This window comes from Gasterosteus aculeatus, chromosome X, assembly GCF_964276395.1.
Source record: "Gasterosteus aculeatus chromosome X, fGasAcu3.hap1.1, whole genome shotgun sequence".
Classification (NCBI taxonomy): domain Eukaryota; kingdom Metazoa; phylum Chordata; class Actinopteri; order Perciformes; family Gasterosteidae; genus Gasterosteus; species Gasterosteus aculeatus.
In genome coordinates this window covers 19457554-19477002 of record NC_135698.1, presented here as the reverse complement: position 1 = coordinate 19477002, position 19449 = coordinate 19457554, and the positions used below count along the sequence as shown (strand labels likewise).

General features: G+C 42.0%; 3 protein-coding genes across 4 annotated transcripts; 1 reads left to right on the top strand and 2 right to left on the bottom strand.

Moving 5' to 3' along the window:
* Positions 1 to 3613: 3613 nt before the first annotated feature.
* ppcdc (phosphopantothenoylcysteine decarboxylase) lies at positions 3614 to 10399 on the bottom strand. 2 transcript variants are annotated; one of them, XM_040162799.2, is made up of 5 exons: positions 10269 to 10399; positions 6061 to 6156; positions 5771 to 5899; positions 5485 to 5653; positions 3614 to 4305 (listed from the first exon to the last, which is right to left on the bottom strand). In XM_040162799.2, exons 1-5 carry the CDS (start codon positions 10317 to 10319, stop codon positions 4211 to 4213), a joined length of 540 nt encoding a protein of 179 aa, XP_040018733.1. In that variant the 5' UTR covers positions 10320 to 10399; the 3' UTR covers positions 3614 to 4210. The 2 variants fall into 2 exon arrangements, with proteins under 2 accessions (XP_040018733.1, XP_040018734.1); XM_040162800.2 differs by lacking the exon at positions 10269 to 10399 and adding an exon at positions 7452 to 7711.
* hacd3 (3-hydroxyacyl-CoA dehydratase 3) lies at positions 7734 to 14004 on the top strand. Its single transcript, XM_040162798.2, has 11 exons — positions 7734 to 7958; positions 8363 to 8405; positions 8494 to 8567; positions 8647 to 8811; positions 8980 to 9025; positions 9148 to 9258; positions 9338 to 9465; positions 9556 to 9668; positions 10110 to 10216; positions 10292 to 10423; positions 10510 to 14004. Exons 1-11 carry the CDS (start codon positions 7881 to 7883, stop codon positions 10584 to 10586), a joined length of 1074 nt encoding a protein of 357 aa, XP_040018732.2. The 5' UTR covers positions 7734 to 7880; the 3' UTR covers positions 10587 to 14004.
* On the bottom strand, positions 11009 to 17923 carry ints14 (integrator complex subunit 14). Its single transcript, XM_040162797.2, has 12 exons — positions 17842 to 17923; positions 17206 to 17499; positions 16941 to 17048; positions 16658 to 16813; positions 15960 to 16078; positions 15723 to 15865; positions 15542 to 15634; positions 13826 to 13970; positions 13604 to 13737; positions 13182 to 13300; positions 11595 to 11660; positions 11009 to 11506 (listed from the first exon to the last, which is right to left on the bottom strand). Exons 2-12 carry the CDS (start codon positions 17425 to 17427, stop codon positions 11273 to 11275), a joined length of 1539 nt encoding a protein of 512 aa, XP_040018731.2. The 5' UTR covers positions 17428 to 17499; positions 17842 to 17923; the 3' UTR covers positions 11009 to 11272.
* Positions 17924 to 19449: the final 1526 nt, after the last annotated feature.

The following is a 19449-nucleotide window of genomic DNA, read 5'->3' as shown; positions in this document are numbered from 1 at the left end:
TGATCTCTCAGGATGTAGTTTCTGATGAAACACTGCTGAACATTCCCAGAGGCTAAAGAGTACACGTCGAGCCCAGAGACCGCTGCAAAAGACACATGAGACCCACATACGTGCATGCACGCACCGTCAGAGAGAAGACCTTTTCCTTTTTGTGTTTGTCATTCCACAAACGTTGCATACTATAAAACGTATGCACTGCATGATTAAATAAAGTTACTAATGTGTGACATTGAGGAGCAGAAGGTAGTGATGGCTTTAGAAAATGTGGCATCCTTCCTTTCTGTTGAGATTTGAACAACACTGGCAGTAACTGAGCTAATTAAAGGGAGAGAGTTGTTGCATATGTTCAGTTTCGAAAGCACATCGCATGCGACTACCGCCTCTTGGTAGTTTTGCTGATTTTTTCCGAATGTGCCGGGAGTAATTTGCATCAGCGACACACCTGCAGGCTGTCCAGTGTTACGGCAACACCGCCCTTATCTTTGTGGCTGATGTAATGCTCTTTTGACATCGTTGGCAGGACCTCTCAGCAGCCAATAGCAGCGAGACAAGTTATGGCTCAGGGAAGATTGTTTTTCGCCTGCAGAGCCATTCACAAGCCTCCATGTGCTGCAACCTCAACTGCTCAACAGTATCAATGCCTCTGGTAATTTGCAAACCAAATTGCCTCTGCCTCCCTAGGATTTGGTGGGAACAGACATAAACTGAGATAAATATTACGACCGTTTTCTGAAGAGACAAATAAAACACAAGCTGCACGACTGTTGGTCTTTAAAGGAAGAGTTGGTCTTTTCAGGGAAGAAATATTTAAATGTTCGGGTAATAAAGGCGCGTTTCAGCTTGATGATAAAAGAAATACATTTAATTAAGGATTCTCTGGTGATTTGTGTGAACAGGAATATTATTGGGTTTAAAAGGTGGGACATAATCTTATTAACCACCTTTATATCAACAGGTATGTTCGTGAATCTGTTTTGCAATTGTTTTACTTCTCTGGATGACAATGTTTTAACATTTAGATCTTAAAAGTGTTGTGTCGTACTTCTCGTTCAACATAATAATAAAAATAGAGAGCAGACAGATCTCCAAGGTTGAGTTCCTTACAGTTGAACTAAACAAAGGCAGTTCACCATCTGCTTCCTCTCACTAATACATAAACAAGACATTGTCTGGTTTGGTTTGACCTTCTCTTCTGTCTTCTCTTGACACAATCCAGACGGGTTTGTTAGGATCAAGGGTTTTCACAGAGATAAACAAGTGAAACTATGTCAGTGATGGGTTGCACCAATTTTGACCTTTGGTGCTTCCAGTCATGTTTGAGAGCCCAATGTAAAATCATGAATATCAACTAAACCACTTTATTGTAAGGACCTTTTGCCAAATTATTAATGAGAAATATTTTTCTCTTGGGAAAACAAACCTCAGGTGATATTTTTCTGTGTCCTGCAGTGAAGCCAGTATGTCAGAGTGCTCCATAGAAAAGATAGCACCCCGCACATCTATTTTCCCCCTTCCTGCTTTTTTTTATTGGCATATATGTCACACTGTAGACTGTCAAGAACCTCCTTCTGCCCCCAACACATCGAGGCAGTTCTTATACCTAAGTTTAGATATCGGTGGCATCAACAGAAACCTTTGACCATCTTGTTGAGTCTCTACAGCCAGGGTACTGGGAACATCTTATCCATGTAAGACGCGTCAGTTCTTTGACCGTGTCCCTGCTCTCCCAACATGCTAAAACAAAGGTGGTCATAGACATAACGAACACTTTGTTCAATCTCATCCAAGTGGGAGACGTCAGTTCTTATTTCAGGGCCTTTGTCATCTAAGCACTTGCCATTAATAAACTGGTTATACAAATGAAGCATTTAAAAGGGTTACATATCATTTCCCCATTACACTTGGAACACTGGTGAATCCTCCCAGGAGCAGGGCAGCCTTCCAAAGTTACTCCAAGACGACGACCAGGAGGTCATAAAAGACTCCAGAACAACATTTGAAGAACTCCAGGCCTCACTGGCCTTAGTTAAGGTCAGAGGTCGTGGCTCAACAATAAAAAAGAGACTAGGCAAACATGGCATCCATGGGAGGGTTTCTAAGAAGAAAGCCACATGTCAGACCAAAAGGAACACAAAGGCTCATCTCACATTTGCCCCAGAACACCTTCATAATAAAGACTTTTGAGCAAAAGACTTCTGGGCAGTTTTCTGTGGACTGACAAGACTAAAAGTTTTGGGAGGTGTGCATAATCTGGCGTGAAGGTAATGCAGCATTTAATGGAAAACAGCAGCATACCAACAGTCACACGAGGTGGGGGTAGTGTGGGGGTAGTGTGGTGGTAGTGTGATGGGCTGCTTTGCGGCTTCAGGACCTGCTCTACCTGCCATATTTGATGGAACCATGAATTTGTCTCTTAGCCAAAAATTCCTGAAGGAAAATGTCCGTCCTTCAGTTCATGACCTCGCGCTCAAGAGCACCTCGGTTCTGCAGCAGGACAAACATCCAAAACACTCCAACAAGTCCGCCTTGCTTGGCTTTTTGTTTAATATTAAAATTTGTTATACAGATATGTGAAAAATAATATACCAAGTAGGTGTAAAATACTTTTTCACAGCATTGTACATACGTTTCTAGAATTTAGAGCTTCACCAGGGACAATTTGGGAAATCACAAAATCTTGACATACCATGAAATATGTTTTGATTGCTTAGCCTCTCCATTCCACTCTGTAACCGTACGGTTTTTAAGATCAAACTAAACTTCACTAGGTGTTCGTGGCGCTGTGGTTGAGATGCCAAAGACATTTGGCGAGAACAAAGGCGAAAGTCAAAGTTGGCGGTGGGCGTTGATGACTCACAAAAAATGACATCTAACTGCTCCGTTTCCGGTCTTTCGAAAGAACGTAAAAAGAACGTGACACATTTGCCTTAGGCATGCGGACATCACCAGTTAATTCCAAACCAGTTACCCAGCATACATAGTTACACGTTGGAGAAGTGTGCCTTCAAAGGTTTCTATACATTTAACCCTATAAGGTTGATTCCTAGAACAAGTAAGTTGCAAACTTCTCCCGTGTGCGTGTGTGCTTGGCAATGGTACCGGCCAGGAAGACGTAGTGTCACCTTAAAGATTTCTGATGTCATGTTTGAATATTTAAAGGATCTCAACAATGGGTATGAGCTTTTGTAATTTGATGGTTGTCCGTATTTGTGTGAGGCATGTGATGGGAAAAATATGTTATAACAAAGTCTTATTATCGTAGTGAAGTGACTTGCAAAAGCAGAAAGATTTAAGGTTTCCATTTGCAGCTGTGTCTGAAGAAGGGAGTTAACTTGCTCTCCCACAGGCGCTCGAACAAAGGAACTGTGTGTGTTACTCCATCTTAACCTTGGATCTTATCTCAACGGGGTTTGCAACTTCTCGTACCTGGCGCTGAGGATGGCCTTCACATAAAAACTCAGCGTTTTTACTGCTCAGAGACGCCGTTCATACAGAAACACTGTGATACGTGCTGGTGTATTTGACCTCCTGCTTGCAAGCAAAAAATGGACAACTGATGATCATTCATCAAGACTCTGTTTTTATTAGATAAACATTGAAACAAATCGCTCTCTTCTCCCGAACAAGTTTTATTGAAATATTCCACAACAGACAAGGCATGCAGGTAAGGAATTCTTACAAACAGGAGAGAGGAAGAGGGGCTACAGACAGATTGAGGGGGGGGTGAACCAGCTGCTTCAAGGCCTCCGTAAACTCTACGGAGGAAGAACACTGCAAGGGTGGGATTTTTTACTTCTCCTTAAGTGGGATGAAAGGTAAAGAACAACATTTTATTTCCCTTTAGTCATTTTCTCTCATGTTTTTGACACTCATCAGAGGCAACATGAACCCGTAGGTGGCAAACTGGACCAATACCGGACGAGTAAAACAAAAATTGTGCACATTAGCCATTTAATGGGTCAGCCTTGAAGGAAAAAAATTAGCACATGAACACATACCAGCACGTTTCAAACCTATTTGCATTTCCTTTATCATTCGGTAAACCTAATGAAAAGCTTAAAAGGGAAATACACTGTCACATATGTACATGTGGCCCAGAAAAAAAACTAACTGATCCGTACACCCACATAATCCCAACAAGAAGAGGTCCAATGGATGAAAAGTGTCATCATGCTTTATCAATATTTATTTTGCTGCCCGCTGTACAATGTTAAGAACATGTTTTTGAAAATGTCTCATCCGGCTTCTGAAGATACTGATTAACAACACTGACAATAGTCGATACCTCTGCCATGGCCCCTTTACCTGAAACAAGGTAAAAAATAAGAGTTACACAAACGCCTTTTGTCGGGAGGAATACATTAGTAGTGAGTAGCCTGGAGGTAATGAATGCTACAACGAAGACACATCCCTCTACTAACGTTGTTTGCACTTTTGCATATTATCACAAAGACCCTTGATGAAGATATTCTCTACACTCCCGAGGTTTGCATATCGGGTCATTTAAGTGTGCCGTTCAGACAGTCATTTCATTTCATTACGTGTCATTTAGCGAACGCTTTTATCCAAAGCAACTTTCAATAAGTACTGAAACATTTCAACCATGCAGAGGTGTTAAATAAGGACAGAAAAAACAACGTGCAACCCGTTGATATGTTTGAACAACTATTTGCACCAAAATGTATTCTCCCCTGAGCAATACTGGCTTTTGCCAAATTATTGACACCATTTTTTTTCGCTACTCTACCAAGACTCAGTACTGAGTTGGTAAACCTGATTAATATTTTAAATCCTTGATCAAACAATTGGATCTAACTTAAAGAATGGGGCTACGAAAAATAAAAATCCCTTCCACGTTTAAATTGATTTTGGATACAGAAGTAAGTTAAGTGGACGACTCTCAGCTCAAGAGCTCATAGGAAGGGCTGATACTCTGAATATAGGTTTGTATTGGAATGAATTTACAAACACAGGCTTTAAGTATATTCCAATGAAAAGTACAAATATAACTGATATTGCAATTAATGTTCTGAGCTGAACGTATGCCGAAGGTATGCTACACAGAAACCTTTTGGGGTGACCGCTTAAAGCCCGTGGTCAGATATGACCACATGATACATACCATATGGCATATATTGTATATTATTTATATATATATTCACATGTAGTGCTACACACTACTACTCGCCTCGATTACTCAATCTTTCCGCATCGGCTGTGTCATCGTGTTTTTTAATTCATTACAATAACTGCCATTGAGAACGGTTTGTGTGTCATTTAAGGCAAGAATTATTTGTTGATGGACTTGCCTACCTTAAACAGTTCTTATAATCCATATAATGGAAGCCCTTTAAGCTAGAACTAGTCGGATCAGATTTTGTTTCTCATGTTTCCAATGTGTTCTGTTGCTTTGAGACATCTCAAGGTAAAAGTAGAGGTTGCAGACATTTCATATATTCAATTAATTCCTGTATTAGGACCAACCTTCATCTCCACATACTAGCTTTTTAGAAATGCAGGGGACATCCACATATCCAAACTCTGTGAGTCTGGATACCTGCTGGGCTGTAATGGGGTGCTGCCACATAGCAGTATTCATCGCAGGGCAGAAGAGGAGAGGGCGACTGGTATCCCAGGCTCTTACCACACATGTCTGCCAAAACAAAAAAGACTAATCAATATGGAAAGAATTTTTACAGAAATCATGTTATGAGTTATTCTTTGGGAAAACATTTTTGTTGGTTCGCACATAATTGTTTAAACTTCTTACCAAGAGATTGTCACAAATTCCATTTGCAATCTTTCCAAGAGTGTTGGCATCAAGCGGGGCAATGACCAGAAGGTCTGCCCATCGCCGTAGCTCAATGTGCAACACAGGATCCGTTCTATGAGTCCACAGCTGGAACAGAGGCATGCAGTTACGACCGCAACCAGTGACACTCACTTCCTCACAGCATGATGCATTTTAGGAATGTTACAAAACGAAGTCAGTCAGAAACTCCGCCAAAAAATGTCGCTAAATAATGGCCACACTAGGACCGTTGAATAAGCCGTCGTTACCTCCCACTCATCTTTGTCACTGTAGATTTTTACAGAAACGTCTGCAGGGTCATAGAAGTGCTTGGCATGCTCCGTGGTGACAACTCGTACATCCACCTAAAGCATAAAACAAGAGAGTAAAAGTCACAGGGATTTTAAAGCACCTTTTAATATTATGACAATGCTGAAGAGTTTGAAACCCAAGAGGCTTACACAACATACACAAGTTGCGTAACTTATCTTATCTTGGAGAACATGTTGTGGCTCTTACGTTTCAGGAAACATTAGCATCGTTCACAGAATTGTGTGGTAACATTTGCTCAATAACAGAGGACATGTGTTTTTGACTATCTCTAAAGGCTATTACACTATCATCGTATTAAGGCATCACTTATATTTGTGTGGCATACTATTCTGACTTTTTATAACCCTCTATGAGAAATACCTTTGGCACTTTAGAATTCCCTACTTTTGAGTATCTCTCACTCTCTCATGATGATGATCTATGCAATCATTAGGATGGATACAGCACTATATATCTCTTAAACATTTTAAGTATAACAATATAACATTGTCCTTATGCTGTGTATTGCTAAACGTTAACCACAATAATATTGGTATCTTGCCACTGTCACTTGTGAGGCTTTAAATAAAAGCGTCTAAATCAGTAAGTAATCCAACCACGCAGTCCAACAGGACTAAAGTTACAGATCACACTGTTGCAATCTTTAAAACAACAGCTGCAATATCTTCATCTTGCAACAGGTTGAGTTGTGTGCTGACATGTGGGGGAACCAATACCGAGTGGGGCGCATTGCATTGAAATGTGCTCGGTTTAGTGTGTGACACAAACTTTTGAAACAAAGCGGAAACGCCATGTTTTTCTTGTTTGAACCAAAAACGGTGAACCGGAAACCGGAGCGCAGTTCCGTTAGACGTTAAAAACGAAAAAAGAGAAGACGATGGTGTTTCCGTATTTTCGTTTTATTGTTTAAACCAGCGGTTCCCAAACTCAAGAATGCCGCGGCCCAATTTGAAATCTGAAAATCTTTTGCGGCCCACCCAAACCTTTAATCACAACTCTGATCAAAACATAAACTAGGGATGATTAAATGACCTTAAGAATTCAACCGATTAAAAATATATTAACCAACAATGTATGTTTTGCATACCATTTTCTCCAGAGTTCATATATATTTACTTTAATACTACAAGAGGATGCCCCCATTTGACATGGTTTTATATTAATTTCAAACTTTTCAAAAAAATGGAAAATTAAAAACATTTTATTTATTTGTTGTAAATGACCTCTCGCGGCCCACCTGGAGCCGCGGCCCACACTTTGGGAATCGCTGGTTTAAACGGTATAAGGAACTATCAAAAGGTGCACGGGGCGAAGTAAGTTAGCTCACCCCGGGGAGCTGAAGAAGCTGGGATACTAAAAGAGGCAGTTTCAATGCAGCAACGCTTCCCGTCACTCCAACAAGAACACGAGATGTCCCACAAGATTTCGTCAAATCCGTTTCTAGACTAGATACATGCTGCGGTGTCTGCATATTAAGACCAGGTCGACAAACTATCCTTCTCACGAGCGCCTTTCCACCCAAATGAACTACTTCCGTAAATATTTCCCTCCAGCCAATCGGAATAGAGCACAACGGACGGCTCTGTCTCCCGCACGAGCACGTCGCTGCGTTGGCGGATTGCGGGCGCGCGGTCGCGGAATGTTCTGGGACCTCTTTGAAACCCGCTGCTAGCGATTTGAGACCAAGAATTACCGTCCAGCCAGAAATTTGCGTGCCCCCCCTCCAAAAAAAAGAAAAAGAAATAAAAACGGTACAATGGCGCTCACGCCTCTCGTGTACTGGGCTCAACGTCACGAAGACATTTACCTGCGCGTGGAGCTAACGGACGCTCAGGTGAGCTTACAGTAGATGAGTGATTCGGACAGGACCTGCTGTGGCAACACAAAACGCGTGCACGCGCCCGCAGTTGGGTTGAGTTTATTTATAGACAGGTGCGCGCCCGACGACGCAGCGCTGCTTCATCCAAAGACGTCTACATAATACGTGTATATTACTGCATTTGGATTGACCGTTTTCTCCAGCAGGGCCGACATTCTCCTTGTGGCAGTGGTCAGCAATGGCAAGTCGGTGGCAATCGCTAGTAAATCATTGGCAAGTCGCAAAGATCGGGGGAAGGGGGGGGGGGGGGTAGTCTGCCACAGAGTTGCCACTGCCACCCACAGGTGCACAGGTTGTAATAGAATTCTTACTCTGAAACAGGAAGTACACGCTCATCATCTGCCGGTTTCTTTTTGCAGAACATTGAGGTCCGTGTGCACGAACGAGTGCTTCAGTTTAAAGGTGACGATTACATCATTGTTCCTCCTGCAATGCAACCGGTTTGAGAAGTTCCTGATTTGTAACATTTCCGTATTCTTTTTCTGTGCAGCGCAGGGCCGTGGTGCAAAAGGGCAAAATGAGTATGAGTTCAGTCTGGAGTTTCTTTTAGCAGTAAAGTCAGAGGTACGTGTCTCTACCCATTTACTTCTCCCCTTGTATGTCTACCGGTTATGTTGATCGTGTTCCTTTACTGGGTCTCCAGGTGAGCCACAGGTCCACGCAGCGGCAGGTGAATATTACTTTGCGGAAAGAGCAGCGAGGTTGGTGGGAAAGACTGACGCTGCAGGATCGCAAACCGCTCTTCGTGGTGCCGGACTTTGACCGCTGGTTGGACGAGTCCGATGCTGAGATGGAGATCCGGGAAAAGGTGAGTTTCATTTTATCTTCTGCTTCTGAGGGACATCTACAACACACCACCTTGTGCATTTGACTGCTTTATTAAATAACATAGAGCAAAATGTCGATCCGACCGAGAATGCACCATTGATAACAAAGCTGATGATGGAAAACTTGGGTACATATTTATTTTGTTAAGGAGGAGAAAAAGGAGGAGATGAAGACGCCGAGGCATGAAGAGCGAGGTGAGCGCACATCGGCTTAGATTGGATTACTGTTTCTCTGAAAAAGTCCCAGTTTTTGAAGAGTTTCAAGCAAGTTGTTATTGTCTGTCGTCAATGTTCCATGTTTCTTTTAACCGTTTCAGGGTTTATCAGCCTGAAAAGAGGACTCTTGTTTGCATACAATCTGGTTCAGTTTCTCGGCTTTTCGTGGATCTTTGTCAACATGACGGTGCGGCTCTTTATCTTTGGCCGAGGTGAGGAAACTGAACACTGCTGGGGCTCAACCATTCAAATTTCTTCTCCTTTTCTGATAAACGTACTCTCTCACCTCAGATTCTGTGTCCGATACATTTCACACCATATCGGACGTGATGTTCTTCTGCCAGATCCTGGCAGCGGTGGAGGTCCTCAACGCTGCTTTTGGTTTTGTCCGGACAGGCGTTACTCCAACTCTTATACAGGTATGGGCTTTCATGTGCAGTGACACCTGCTTTTTGTAACCGCAAAAAGTACATTTGAAGTGTAATAACTATGTTTGGTCCTTTTACTAGGTGGTTGGAAGGAATTTCATCCTGTTCATCATTTTTGGTGCCGTGGAAGAAATGCAACACCAACCAGTGGTGTTTTTCGTTTTCTATCTGTGGAGCGCCATTGAGATTTTTAGGTAACCATGCATCTGCCTCGTTGTTTGTCACACTGAAAAAGAAAAACATGTTTAGCTCTAAATGCTAGATGGACATTCGTAAGTGTTCTTATGCATGGTGGGGGGGCTGCTTTTCACCAGGATTAGAGCAATATTTGGGGGTTTGAACAGGAAATGAGTTTTCCTCGAGGTCACTTCACTCTGCTTTCTAATGTTTCATGAACCATCTGCTGTAACACAGATGATGATGAAACTAAGTTGACTCAACAACCACACTGAGTAAAAGTGGAAATCCTCTCGTTGGACACAACACGTAAGGTTTGGAGGTCCGGGTGTCCTCAGCCTTCGTTGGATGTTACAAGAAACGGCGGCTTATTTAAGCTGCGTCGTTATGAAGATGGATTGTTATCGTTTTTAAAAACACGTTTCCTCACTAAAACTAACTTAACGCTCCAACTCCAGGTATCCGTTTTACATGCTCGGCTGCTTCAATACGGAGTGGAAAACCCTCACGTGGCTGCGGTACACAATCTGGATACCGCTTTACCCATTAGGTGTCCTGGCTGAAGGTGAGCTCTTCTATGTCCGTCGGAATTAATACTAATTCAAACAAGCACTTACACGCATCTCCCAATCCCACGCAGCCGTCGCTGTGATACAATCCATTCCCATCTTTGACAAGACCAAACTGTTCAGTATTCCTCTGCCGAAAGCAGTCGGTACCTCCGTCAGCTTCTCTTGCGTCCTGTACGTCTATCTGGGCCTCATGTTTCTGGGTGAGTCTTTGTGTGAAACATCACGTCAACCTCCAAGGAAAGTTTGCGCCGATATCAACTTTTTGCGTTTCCCGTCTCCTCCTCAGGACTCTTTATCAACTTCCGCCATCTTTACAAGCAAAGGACGAGGCGTTTCCGTACCAAAAAGAGGAAGGCGAATTGAGCAGCAGCAAACTTCTAACACCTCTACCGCCTGCTCGTTTCTGGAGATCGTGATACTCGGAAACCGTAAATGTGCCAGTTAGACGTGCCAGTCCTAGTTCACGTTATGAGAAGTTGACTGTCTTTGCTCTCGATCTATAGAAACATCTTGCAGTTGCAACATTTCATTATTGCATTGACTCATGAGCTGGTGATGATGCATTTCTCGAAGATGCGAGTTTGTATTTCTACTGTTATTTGATGTTGACTAATCGGTTTAAGCATATATAATAATAACGCACAACTACTGTAATTGTTTGTTAACTGGCCACATTGGTAAGAATTGTATGTCACTTCTGCTCAGTGACATCGTGCTACGTAGACTTTTTTTTTTTGTCTTCCCCACTTTGTTATTTCATCTGAATTGAAAATGCCAACAATAAGTCAGTTTATAAGTTTCTTGTTTAATGTTATTCAACACTGAATAGATCATTTTATCTGGTCAATTTGGGAAAAACATACAAAAAAAATGACACGCTAACATCTTAGAAGACAGCTCATGTAACTTTCGTCATGATTGGCAGTGAAGTTATCAATCCAACTCCTTTTAGGTTCCACATGCAGGGTTATCGAAGCAGCACCCTTTGATTTCTTTAAACGTGAAGCGCAGGCTAAGGACGCTACGTTGCACGTGGTCTTTTACGAGGCTCAGCTAGAGAAGTCTGTGTGCATGGGAGCAATGTTGTGATCGAAAGCAGCATACTGGGAGTCACCGGTGCTGGCCAGTTTGAGTTGCTGTGCGGCATGGGAGAGCTGGAAAGCGGCATCCGGGTGGGCAGAGTCGGGCAGCAGCGTGCACTCTCTCTCCAACAGGTCGGCAACTCCCTTCAGGAGCTCCCAGAAGCCGAAAGCCAAGGCGGCCTTCCGAAGGCGGTTCAACTCCTGGTAGATTCAAAAAATGAATAACGTAAAACACTACATTAAATTAGGGAAATACAGTTTGAAGCGTTGCAGATTTTCCTAGATTTACCTTGTAGAAGGTTTGAGTTTTATCCGGCAATTTCCTTGCATTCCTTAGGATCTTCTGGACATCGGTCTGCAGAAGGACAGCATGATAACTTAAACAGGGTCACAGTCCTACGATTGAGGACTAACTGTTAAAGAACTAAACACATGTATTAGACTCTAGCCCAACCTTTTTTGAACCAAGATCTACTTTTAAAGTTGATAGTGTATCGAGATCTACCAAGCCATATCGAAAGCCGTAGCGTAGCCACAATTTATTGCGCACCTATATAGGACACCGTTTTCTGACACACAGATACAGTTTTAACAATCATAATACATTCATTGAAGTAAATGTGAATGTGCAAAGAATAAGCACAAGTAGGCCCAGGACTGGCCCGTAACAACGCGACAGACAAACAACCCAAATAATACAATGCCTAATTCTTTGAACTTTTATAAGAACTAATTCAAGTTGGAAAAGTGGTATTTCTCTACCTTAGTGGGATTTCTGGCACTGAGAGGAGGAAGCTAGTCTCTCATAGTCCGGACAGTAAGAGCTGAGTGGCAGCCGTAAGCAGACTGCAAGGTGGTCATCAGTCATGGTGGATCTGTATTTTGACTTGATGGTTTTCATATGTGAAAAGGACTCACACAAATATGTTGATCCGAAAAGTGCAGTCAAATTCTCTGCAGTTTGTCTGAGGTTGGGGTACTTCTCTTTCTGCATTAGATTCCAGAATCTGACATTCACGTCAGGTGTTGCTCTGGATTTGAGCTCAATGTCATTCTTCAGTGTGAGGATCTCATTCTCAATAGCACAGCCATCCAGGTTGAAGAGTGATGCCACTTTGGACGTTATACAATCCACATCTACATTTTCCCCAAATGGAAAACAGAGATAGCTGACAACAGGCCCAATGGATGCAAAGTCAGTGAAGCGCCTGTCAAATTCTGACAAGATGCTCTGCACTTGCTCATCATAACGTGCATCCTCAAGCTCAGCCCAGTCTTTGCCCACAGCCTGGGCTGCCAACTCTCACGCATTGGCCGTGAGACTCACGCATTTGATCGGTTTCACACGTTCTCACGCCACACCTCCGATTTCTCACGCCAAAGAAGAGACTACCATTGAAAAAGAGGGGCGCCAGAACACAACAGTAATGTACCCTTTCCTGTCCATGGCTGTGGGTGAAGTTCTGTGTTCAACGCCTTAACAAAGTGTCTATCCCCGGGTCAAAATTTCTCGCGATCGACTGGTTGTGCACAACTGCTCTAGCTGATCATCTCATTAAGCGTTATGCCATCGTCAAATGAAATTGAGTTCACATCGTCAGCGTGGTCGTAGTGGGCGGGACAAGATACGATACTGTTCATCTTCAATGAAGTTTAATTACTTTGAATGATACTTTGGCTGATGTGACAAAGCTGCACCGCATTGATCAAAAACACCACTCCCCTCCATCCAGTATCTCGTACCATGGCAGGTGGACTTTTGGAACCCGAACCAACGACGGCTGGTAATCAGGACCTCTATCAGCTCAAACCAACCGCCAATTCTCTTGCTACGTAAACCAACAGCGGTGCTTTCATACGCCGTGTTTCCCTTTACCTGCAGTCCGCTGGCCTTAATCCACACTGTGACGTTCTGGGCGTAGCTTCGTTTGACCGGCGGCTGCAGAGGGAAAGGACTTTTACTGTCATCCTCTCCATAGGGATTTTCAGCAGCCTCTGAAATACCAGGAAAACGAGTGAAGTCAGTATCAGGAGCAGCAAGCCAAAAAAAAAACTGGCAATTATTAACTGCTTGCTTAGGCAATGAGAAGCCTTTGGTCTTAAGGAAAAACAACGATAATTTACTCTGACAGGGGTTGTAATAGTGTCACATTAAAAAGCAGTTTTAACAATATCCCAAACATGTCAGCCACAGAAAATAATGCTTACAGAAACAAGAGCATACAGGAAAAGGGCAATGTTTTGTCGTTTGCTTGATGCCACGTGTCTGCAGAGGAACCACAAGGGTTGGTGGGTTACCTGATATTGGTCCCAAATGTGTGATCTTGCCCAGCCAAGGCAGAGGCTCGGGACCAGGCTCAAACAGAGACATCATCAGGTTGGATTTCTTTTTGCTGTCTGCTTGGGAGTACAGCATGCCATACCACTCTGTCCTAAGGAACAGCAAAACTAGATTTAGGCCACGTCTTCATATGTTGTTTTACTCTGCGCTAAACCTTTGACCTAAATATTGCATCTCACCCCAGCTGAACCAGTGCCACCATGCCCTCTACCTTCAGGCTGCCGTGCAAAAGTACACAGAAATTTGGACTTTTGCCTGCCATTTGACTGGCCGAAGGTTCCTCTTCAAGCTCGTCGGTGGTACCCGTGCCAACTTCATCCACCTCTGAAAGCGATATAAATAAAACACGTTGAAAACATCTTGCGTATTGAGTTTGATCATTCTTTTTGAAAAAAGATGTGTTTAACTCTACTACAAAAAGAAACAATTATCTGCATGAAGAGGGGGTTTCAAAAATATTCCCACCACAAATGCTTTGCACAAACTAGCTTTTGTTTTTCATTGACTTTAAAATCAGGGGGAAACTACAGTGCATCCGGAAAGTATTCACAGCGCTTCACTTTTTCCACATTTTGTTATGTTACAGCCTTATTCCAAAATGGATTAAATTTGTTATTTTCCTCAACATTCTACACACAATAACCCATAATGACAAAGTGAAAACTGTTTTTTGCAAATTTTTGCAAATCTGATAAAACTAAAGAACGAAAACATAACATGTACATTAGTATTCACAGCATTTGCTCAATACTTTGTTGAAGCACCTTTGGCAACAATTACAGCCTCAAGTCTTCTTGGGTGTGATTCCACAAGCGTGGCACACCTATTTCTGGGCAGTTTCTCCCATTCTTCTTTGCAGAACCTCACAAGTTCCATCAGGTTGGATGGGGAGCGTCGGTGCAGCCATTTTCAGATCTCTCCAGAGATCGGGTTCAAGTCAGGGCTCTGGCTGGGCCACTCAGGGACATTCACAGAGTTGTCCCGAAGCCACTCCTTTGTTATCTTGGCTGTGTGTCAGGTCGTTGTCCTGTTGGAAGATGAACCGTCGCCCCAGTCTGAGGTCCAGAGCGCTTTGGAGCATGTTTTCATCGAGGATGTCTCTGTACATTGCTGCATTCATCTTTCCCTCAATCCTGACTAGTCTCCCAGTTCCTCCCGCTGAAAAACATCCCCACAGCATGATGCTGCCACCACCATGCTTCACTGTAGGGATGGTATTGGCCAGGTGATGAGCAGTGGCTGCTTTCCTCCAGACATGACGCTTGGCATTCAGGCCAAAGAGTTCAATCTTTGTTTCATCAGACCAGAGAATTTTGTTTCTCATGGTCTGAGAGTCCTTCAGGCGCGCTGTCATGTGCTTTTTACTGAGGAGTGGCTTCCGTCTGGCCACCAAACAGGCCTGATTTGTGGAGCGCTGCAGAGATGGTTGTCCTTCTGTACGGTTCTTATATAGACAGGTGTGTGCCTTTCTCAATGATGTCCAATCAACTGAATTTAGCACAGGTGGACTCCAATCAAGTTGTAGAAACATCTCAAGGATGATCAGTGGAAACATGATGCACCTCAGCTAAATTTTGAGTGTCATGGCAAAGGCTGTGAATACTTATGTACATGTTATGTTTTCGTTCTTTATTTTTAACAGAGTTGCAAAAATTTGCATAAAACAGTTTTCACTTTGTCATTATGGGTTGTTGTGTGTAGAATGTTGAGGAAAATAATTAATTTAATCCATTTTGGAATAAGGCTGTAACATAACAAAATGTGGAAAAAGTGAAGCGCTGTGAATACTTTCACTGTATATAAAACAATCTGCTGCTTAAATGAAATCAGGATATTTTCTGTGAAAATGACTTTCAGCAAAGTCTTCAAAATAACAAATATTGTAAGACACTAACCTTTGTTTACATTAATAGGCAATACCAAGTGTCTGGAAATAACAGGAGGACTGGAAATGTCAGCAATTTCAATGAAGCCCACAATCTCCAAATCTGAAAAAGGTATAAGAATAAAGATATGACGACGGAAAATATGTTTGACCTAAACTCTAAATGTTGAAATTGGAAGCCCCCTGAGTACCTATATTGACTGATCGGGGCATGGGCTCCACTTCTTCATCCATCACAATAGGCTCAGGCCGAGGGAAGACCTGAACGTCTGAGGACAGGTTCCCACAGTGCAGGACAGCATGGAAGGGAGAGTATGCGTGATCAATCAGCCTCCTGAAAACATACAAACCATTCAAAGCTCCTAATTCAAAATATAAACATTAAAAGGTACATTTCTTTCTAGATTGTTTGCCAGTAGGAGTCATACCCAAACATGGCCTGTACGCTCTTCATGCAAAGCGGTCCCTCCACAGTAAAGATCTGTCCGTCGCCTCCGCTGAGACGAAGCAGCTCCTCCAAGTTGTCCATGGAATCGGTCATCTGCAACTGCAACAACACAAGACGTGTGCATTGGTCGTAGATTATTTTGTTTATTACAGTTTCAAAAATGTTTTTTGCGTGAGTAGTAGTAGAAGACATGAGTATGATGTATTTTCTTAAAAGGTCTAAAAAACGATTGGCTTTGGTTTTTAAACCACGTATGCCTCCATGCAAAATCCACGTTGTCACATATTTACAATAAGTTTACTCTCTCTCAAGGAACTTTGAAAAGACGTGCCGGTGTTCCTGTCTTCTAAAGATCACTTCTATCACAATTCGTGGGAAGGGTTCAGGAGTCACTATAATATCATAGTCATTGACAGAGTCATGAATACTCATCATTGTGAACCTGTAAATGATCTCGGCTCAAAAATGAAGGTAGTAACAACTGTCAAAATTCCGTGACGTCATCCGAAGATTTCTTCAACGATGTCGAAGCGAACAATGCCCAGAAAAAGCCATCACCTTTTTTAGTAGTAAGTAATAGACCAGCTGCTTCTGGTTGAATGGTATCAAGAGTTTTACACAGACTGTGTTCAGGCCAAGATGCAAATAAATCCAGATTCATTGTTGACTCAGTCATACCTCCTCTGCATTGGCTACAGACATGATGAACAGTTTGGTAGGGAAAGGGAAAGGGAGTGGGAACTTCTTATCATCCCCTCGATGCTTGAGTGATTGGAGGGATTGACGAAGGGAACCCTTTCCAATACCCAGAGATCCATCAGTAACCAGCACCACCTACAGGACAAAGGAAGGAGGTACATCAACACACGCCGATGCAACAATAAATGGGCAGAACCACTCTCCAAACATTAGCTGACCTTTATTAAGGAGGTGTAGTATGATAAAGGACCTGCCAATTTACCTGACATGGACAGGCACTGCCCCACTCCTGCTGTACCACGTTACTAACTCCGTTAAGAGCGGATTCAACACATGTCTTGTCATAGTCTTCCAGGTTGCCCAGAGCCTCCTGTGCAGGAAAAAAATGAATTCATCAGTTAATCCTCAACTCTTCTCCAACGGCAGTCTCGTTTTCTAGGAGTTCAAACCCAGACAGTGTCGGTGGGGAGAGAAAAACATTCTTTGACTTTGCACTTTCCTCAGGTGAGGACATTTTTTTGATTTACCTGCAGTGCATTGTAATCTCTGGTGAAAGGCACCAGGAGCTCCCAGAGGGAAGAGAAGGCCATCAGTGAGGTAAACTCCAAGCGGTAGTTTGAGGCCATGTGTTCAAATAACATGTTTAATCCGTGGACAGCCAGGTTCTTCCTCTGAAACTCCTCGCTGCCATCCAGCGACACGGGTCGTGTCATGGACAGAGACACGTCGATCAAGATCACGGTCGGCATGGCGACCCGATTGTGTGACGTTAGATGAGAAAACAATTCAATGGATTTATAGAACCCACCGATAAGCTTTCACTAAAGGAAAGAAATACAGAATTTTTAAAAAGTTGAGAGGAGGATGACGAAAGTAAGCAAACTTAACATTACATAGTTTCTTACTGTCTCTAAAAAGGCATATTAAGAAACTACGAGCGTAACGAAATAAGGTTAAGGGAGAAAACCTGTCGGAAACTATGGTCACAGCAGGTTAGCAAATGTTGGCTAACATACGCTAGCTTTCTGTAACGCAAAGCTAGAAGACCCGACGGAAGCAACGTTCTGTTTCCTATTCAGCAACTGTGAGAAGATAACAATATTCAAGTTAAAATATTAAAGTATTAATAATATGACAACAAGTTAACAGATAACGTTACGTGCCATTCAACGTTTCGCTCTCCATCAGTGTTGACTGTGCACCACTACTTCCGTCCGGGCGAAACCAGTACAGTTTAGAATGAATAGTTCCCGTTTATTCTTTTGAAATTTCAATGTTGTGCTGAACAATCGCAGAAAGACACGTTCACCATGTTTACATAACGTTGTTTGCTGTCCGAAAACTAACGTTGTATCATTTAACAAAAATACGGTAAAAAACAAAGAATATTTCGCACTATGACCACGCGAAACAACCACCGCTCACGCTCAGAGTAATGACGCATTTAACATGGAAGAAGGAACATATGAAGCATTGTTTGTGTCCGATCAATAAAGATACATTTTTTTCTTCGAGTTTGTTTGTTCTCTCCTCAGCAGTTAAACAAATCGAAGAATAATTTTAACCCTGACGGTTTCAACAGAGAGCATTTGGACACCATGAGGCGCTATAAACCCTTTTTCATTCCCATCAACTATCTCATTATTAAAGAACTATTTCCTGTATTTATTTCTTTTTGATTTCTTGACGTAAAAGGATTAATTAATGTAATGTGTAAAATAAGAACTATGTATTACTTTTTATTTAATCGTAAAAATTCAATAAGTGTCTAAGTCTGGATGTTCTTGGCTCTTGTTCTATGTGACCAAAGTGAGCATCTCCTCCAGGACAGAACAGAAGGATACCTTACAAAAGGGCTCACAATGGACTGCAAAGTATCTATATAGAAGTATACAGATATATATACCGTAGTATATAATATTCTCAATTTATCTGACAACATTTCAGTTAGCCCTCTTTGGTGCCCTAAGATTTGGAGTAAATCTTTCTCTATTTTAACGAGTCTAACGAAGACAAACCTTTAAATCAAGTTCACCATATAATAAACCATTTAGAGCTACGTGGTGTGATAGCGTTAGTTATTACAAAAAAATAATCATTACAAAATAATCATATTTGAGGACTATTCAAAATAACTAGACAAGAGCAGTTGGAAGAACTTAACATGTTTAGCGTTAAATGGCTTCCGTCAATCCCGCTGTTCTTGATATTTAACAAAATTCTGCGTGTGACAGAATTGAAAGTTTAAGAGTTACACTGAGGTTAACTTAAGTCAAACAGTGACGATCAAAGGTGTTAAAATATAATGCATAGCGTCATTAATCAAGCTCCTGCCTGTTAGTTGTTTGATTCACTTACTTTCTGTAAAAATAACTAACGTTAGTTAAGTAAAAAATAACATATTTCCACTAATCAGATCACAAGTATATTTTGCTTTGTTTATTACTCACGCATACTTTTATGTCAAGATGTGCATCTCTACTTCCTGCCGGTGAAGCTTTAAATAAATTCATCCTTTGTGGTGAGGTTACACAATTCTTATTGGAAAAATCAAATTCCTTTCCTGAAAGTTGCCCCAAAATCAACAATACTCCATAAATATAAAACAAACATTTTAGGCTGGGTTTGAAATGAGTCGTTCCAGTTAAAACTGATACGTTTGTTATACAAACATCATTAATACATCTCAGGCTTCATTAAAATCTGTTTATAGTATAGTTGTGCAACATAATGCAAGTTTCCTTTTTCATTTTTGCAATATATTTAATGTT

Bases quoted from the DNA above. Each gene is read 5' to 3' on its own strand.
- ppcdc (XM_040162800.2), bottom strand. From the start codon at position 7,595: ATGCAGACACCGCAGCATGTATCTAGTCTAGAAACGGATTTGACGAAA. The intron at 5,654-5,770 runs GTAAGAAGTTTA...TTGTTTTGGCAG, and splicing joins GAATTTGTGACAATCTCTTG to ACATGTGTGGTAAGAGCCTG. The intron at 4,306-5,484 runs GTTGGTCCTAAT...ACCTTGTTTCAG, and splicing joins GCTAGTATGTGGAGATGAAG to GTAAAGGGGCCATGGCAGAG.
- hacd3 (XM_040162798.2), top strand. From the start codon at position 7,881: ATGGCGCTCACGCCTCTCGTGTACTGGGCTCAACGTCACGAAGACATT. The intron at 8,406-8,493 runs GTGACGATTACA...TTTTCTGTGCAG, and splicing joins ACGAGTGCTTCAGTTTAAAG to CGCAGGGCCGTGGTGCAAAA. The intron at 8,812-8,979 runs GTGAGTTTCATT...TATTTTGTTAAG, and splicing joins AGATGGAGATCCGGGAAAAG to GAGGAGAAAAAGGAGGAGAT.
- ints14 (XM_040162797.2), bottom strand. From the start codon at position 17,427: ATGCCGACCGTGATCTTGATCGACGTGTCTCTGTCCATGACACGACCC. The intron at 15,866-15,959 runs GTATGACTCCTA...GTATGTTTTCAG, and splicing joins AGCGTACAGGCCATGTTTGG to GAGGCTGATTGATCACGCAT. The intron at 11,661-13,181 runs GTAAAGGGAAAC...GTCCTTCTGCAG, and splicing joins TTAAGGCCAGCGGACTGCAG to ACCGATGTCCAGAAGATCCT.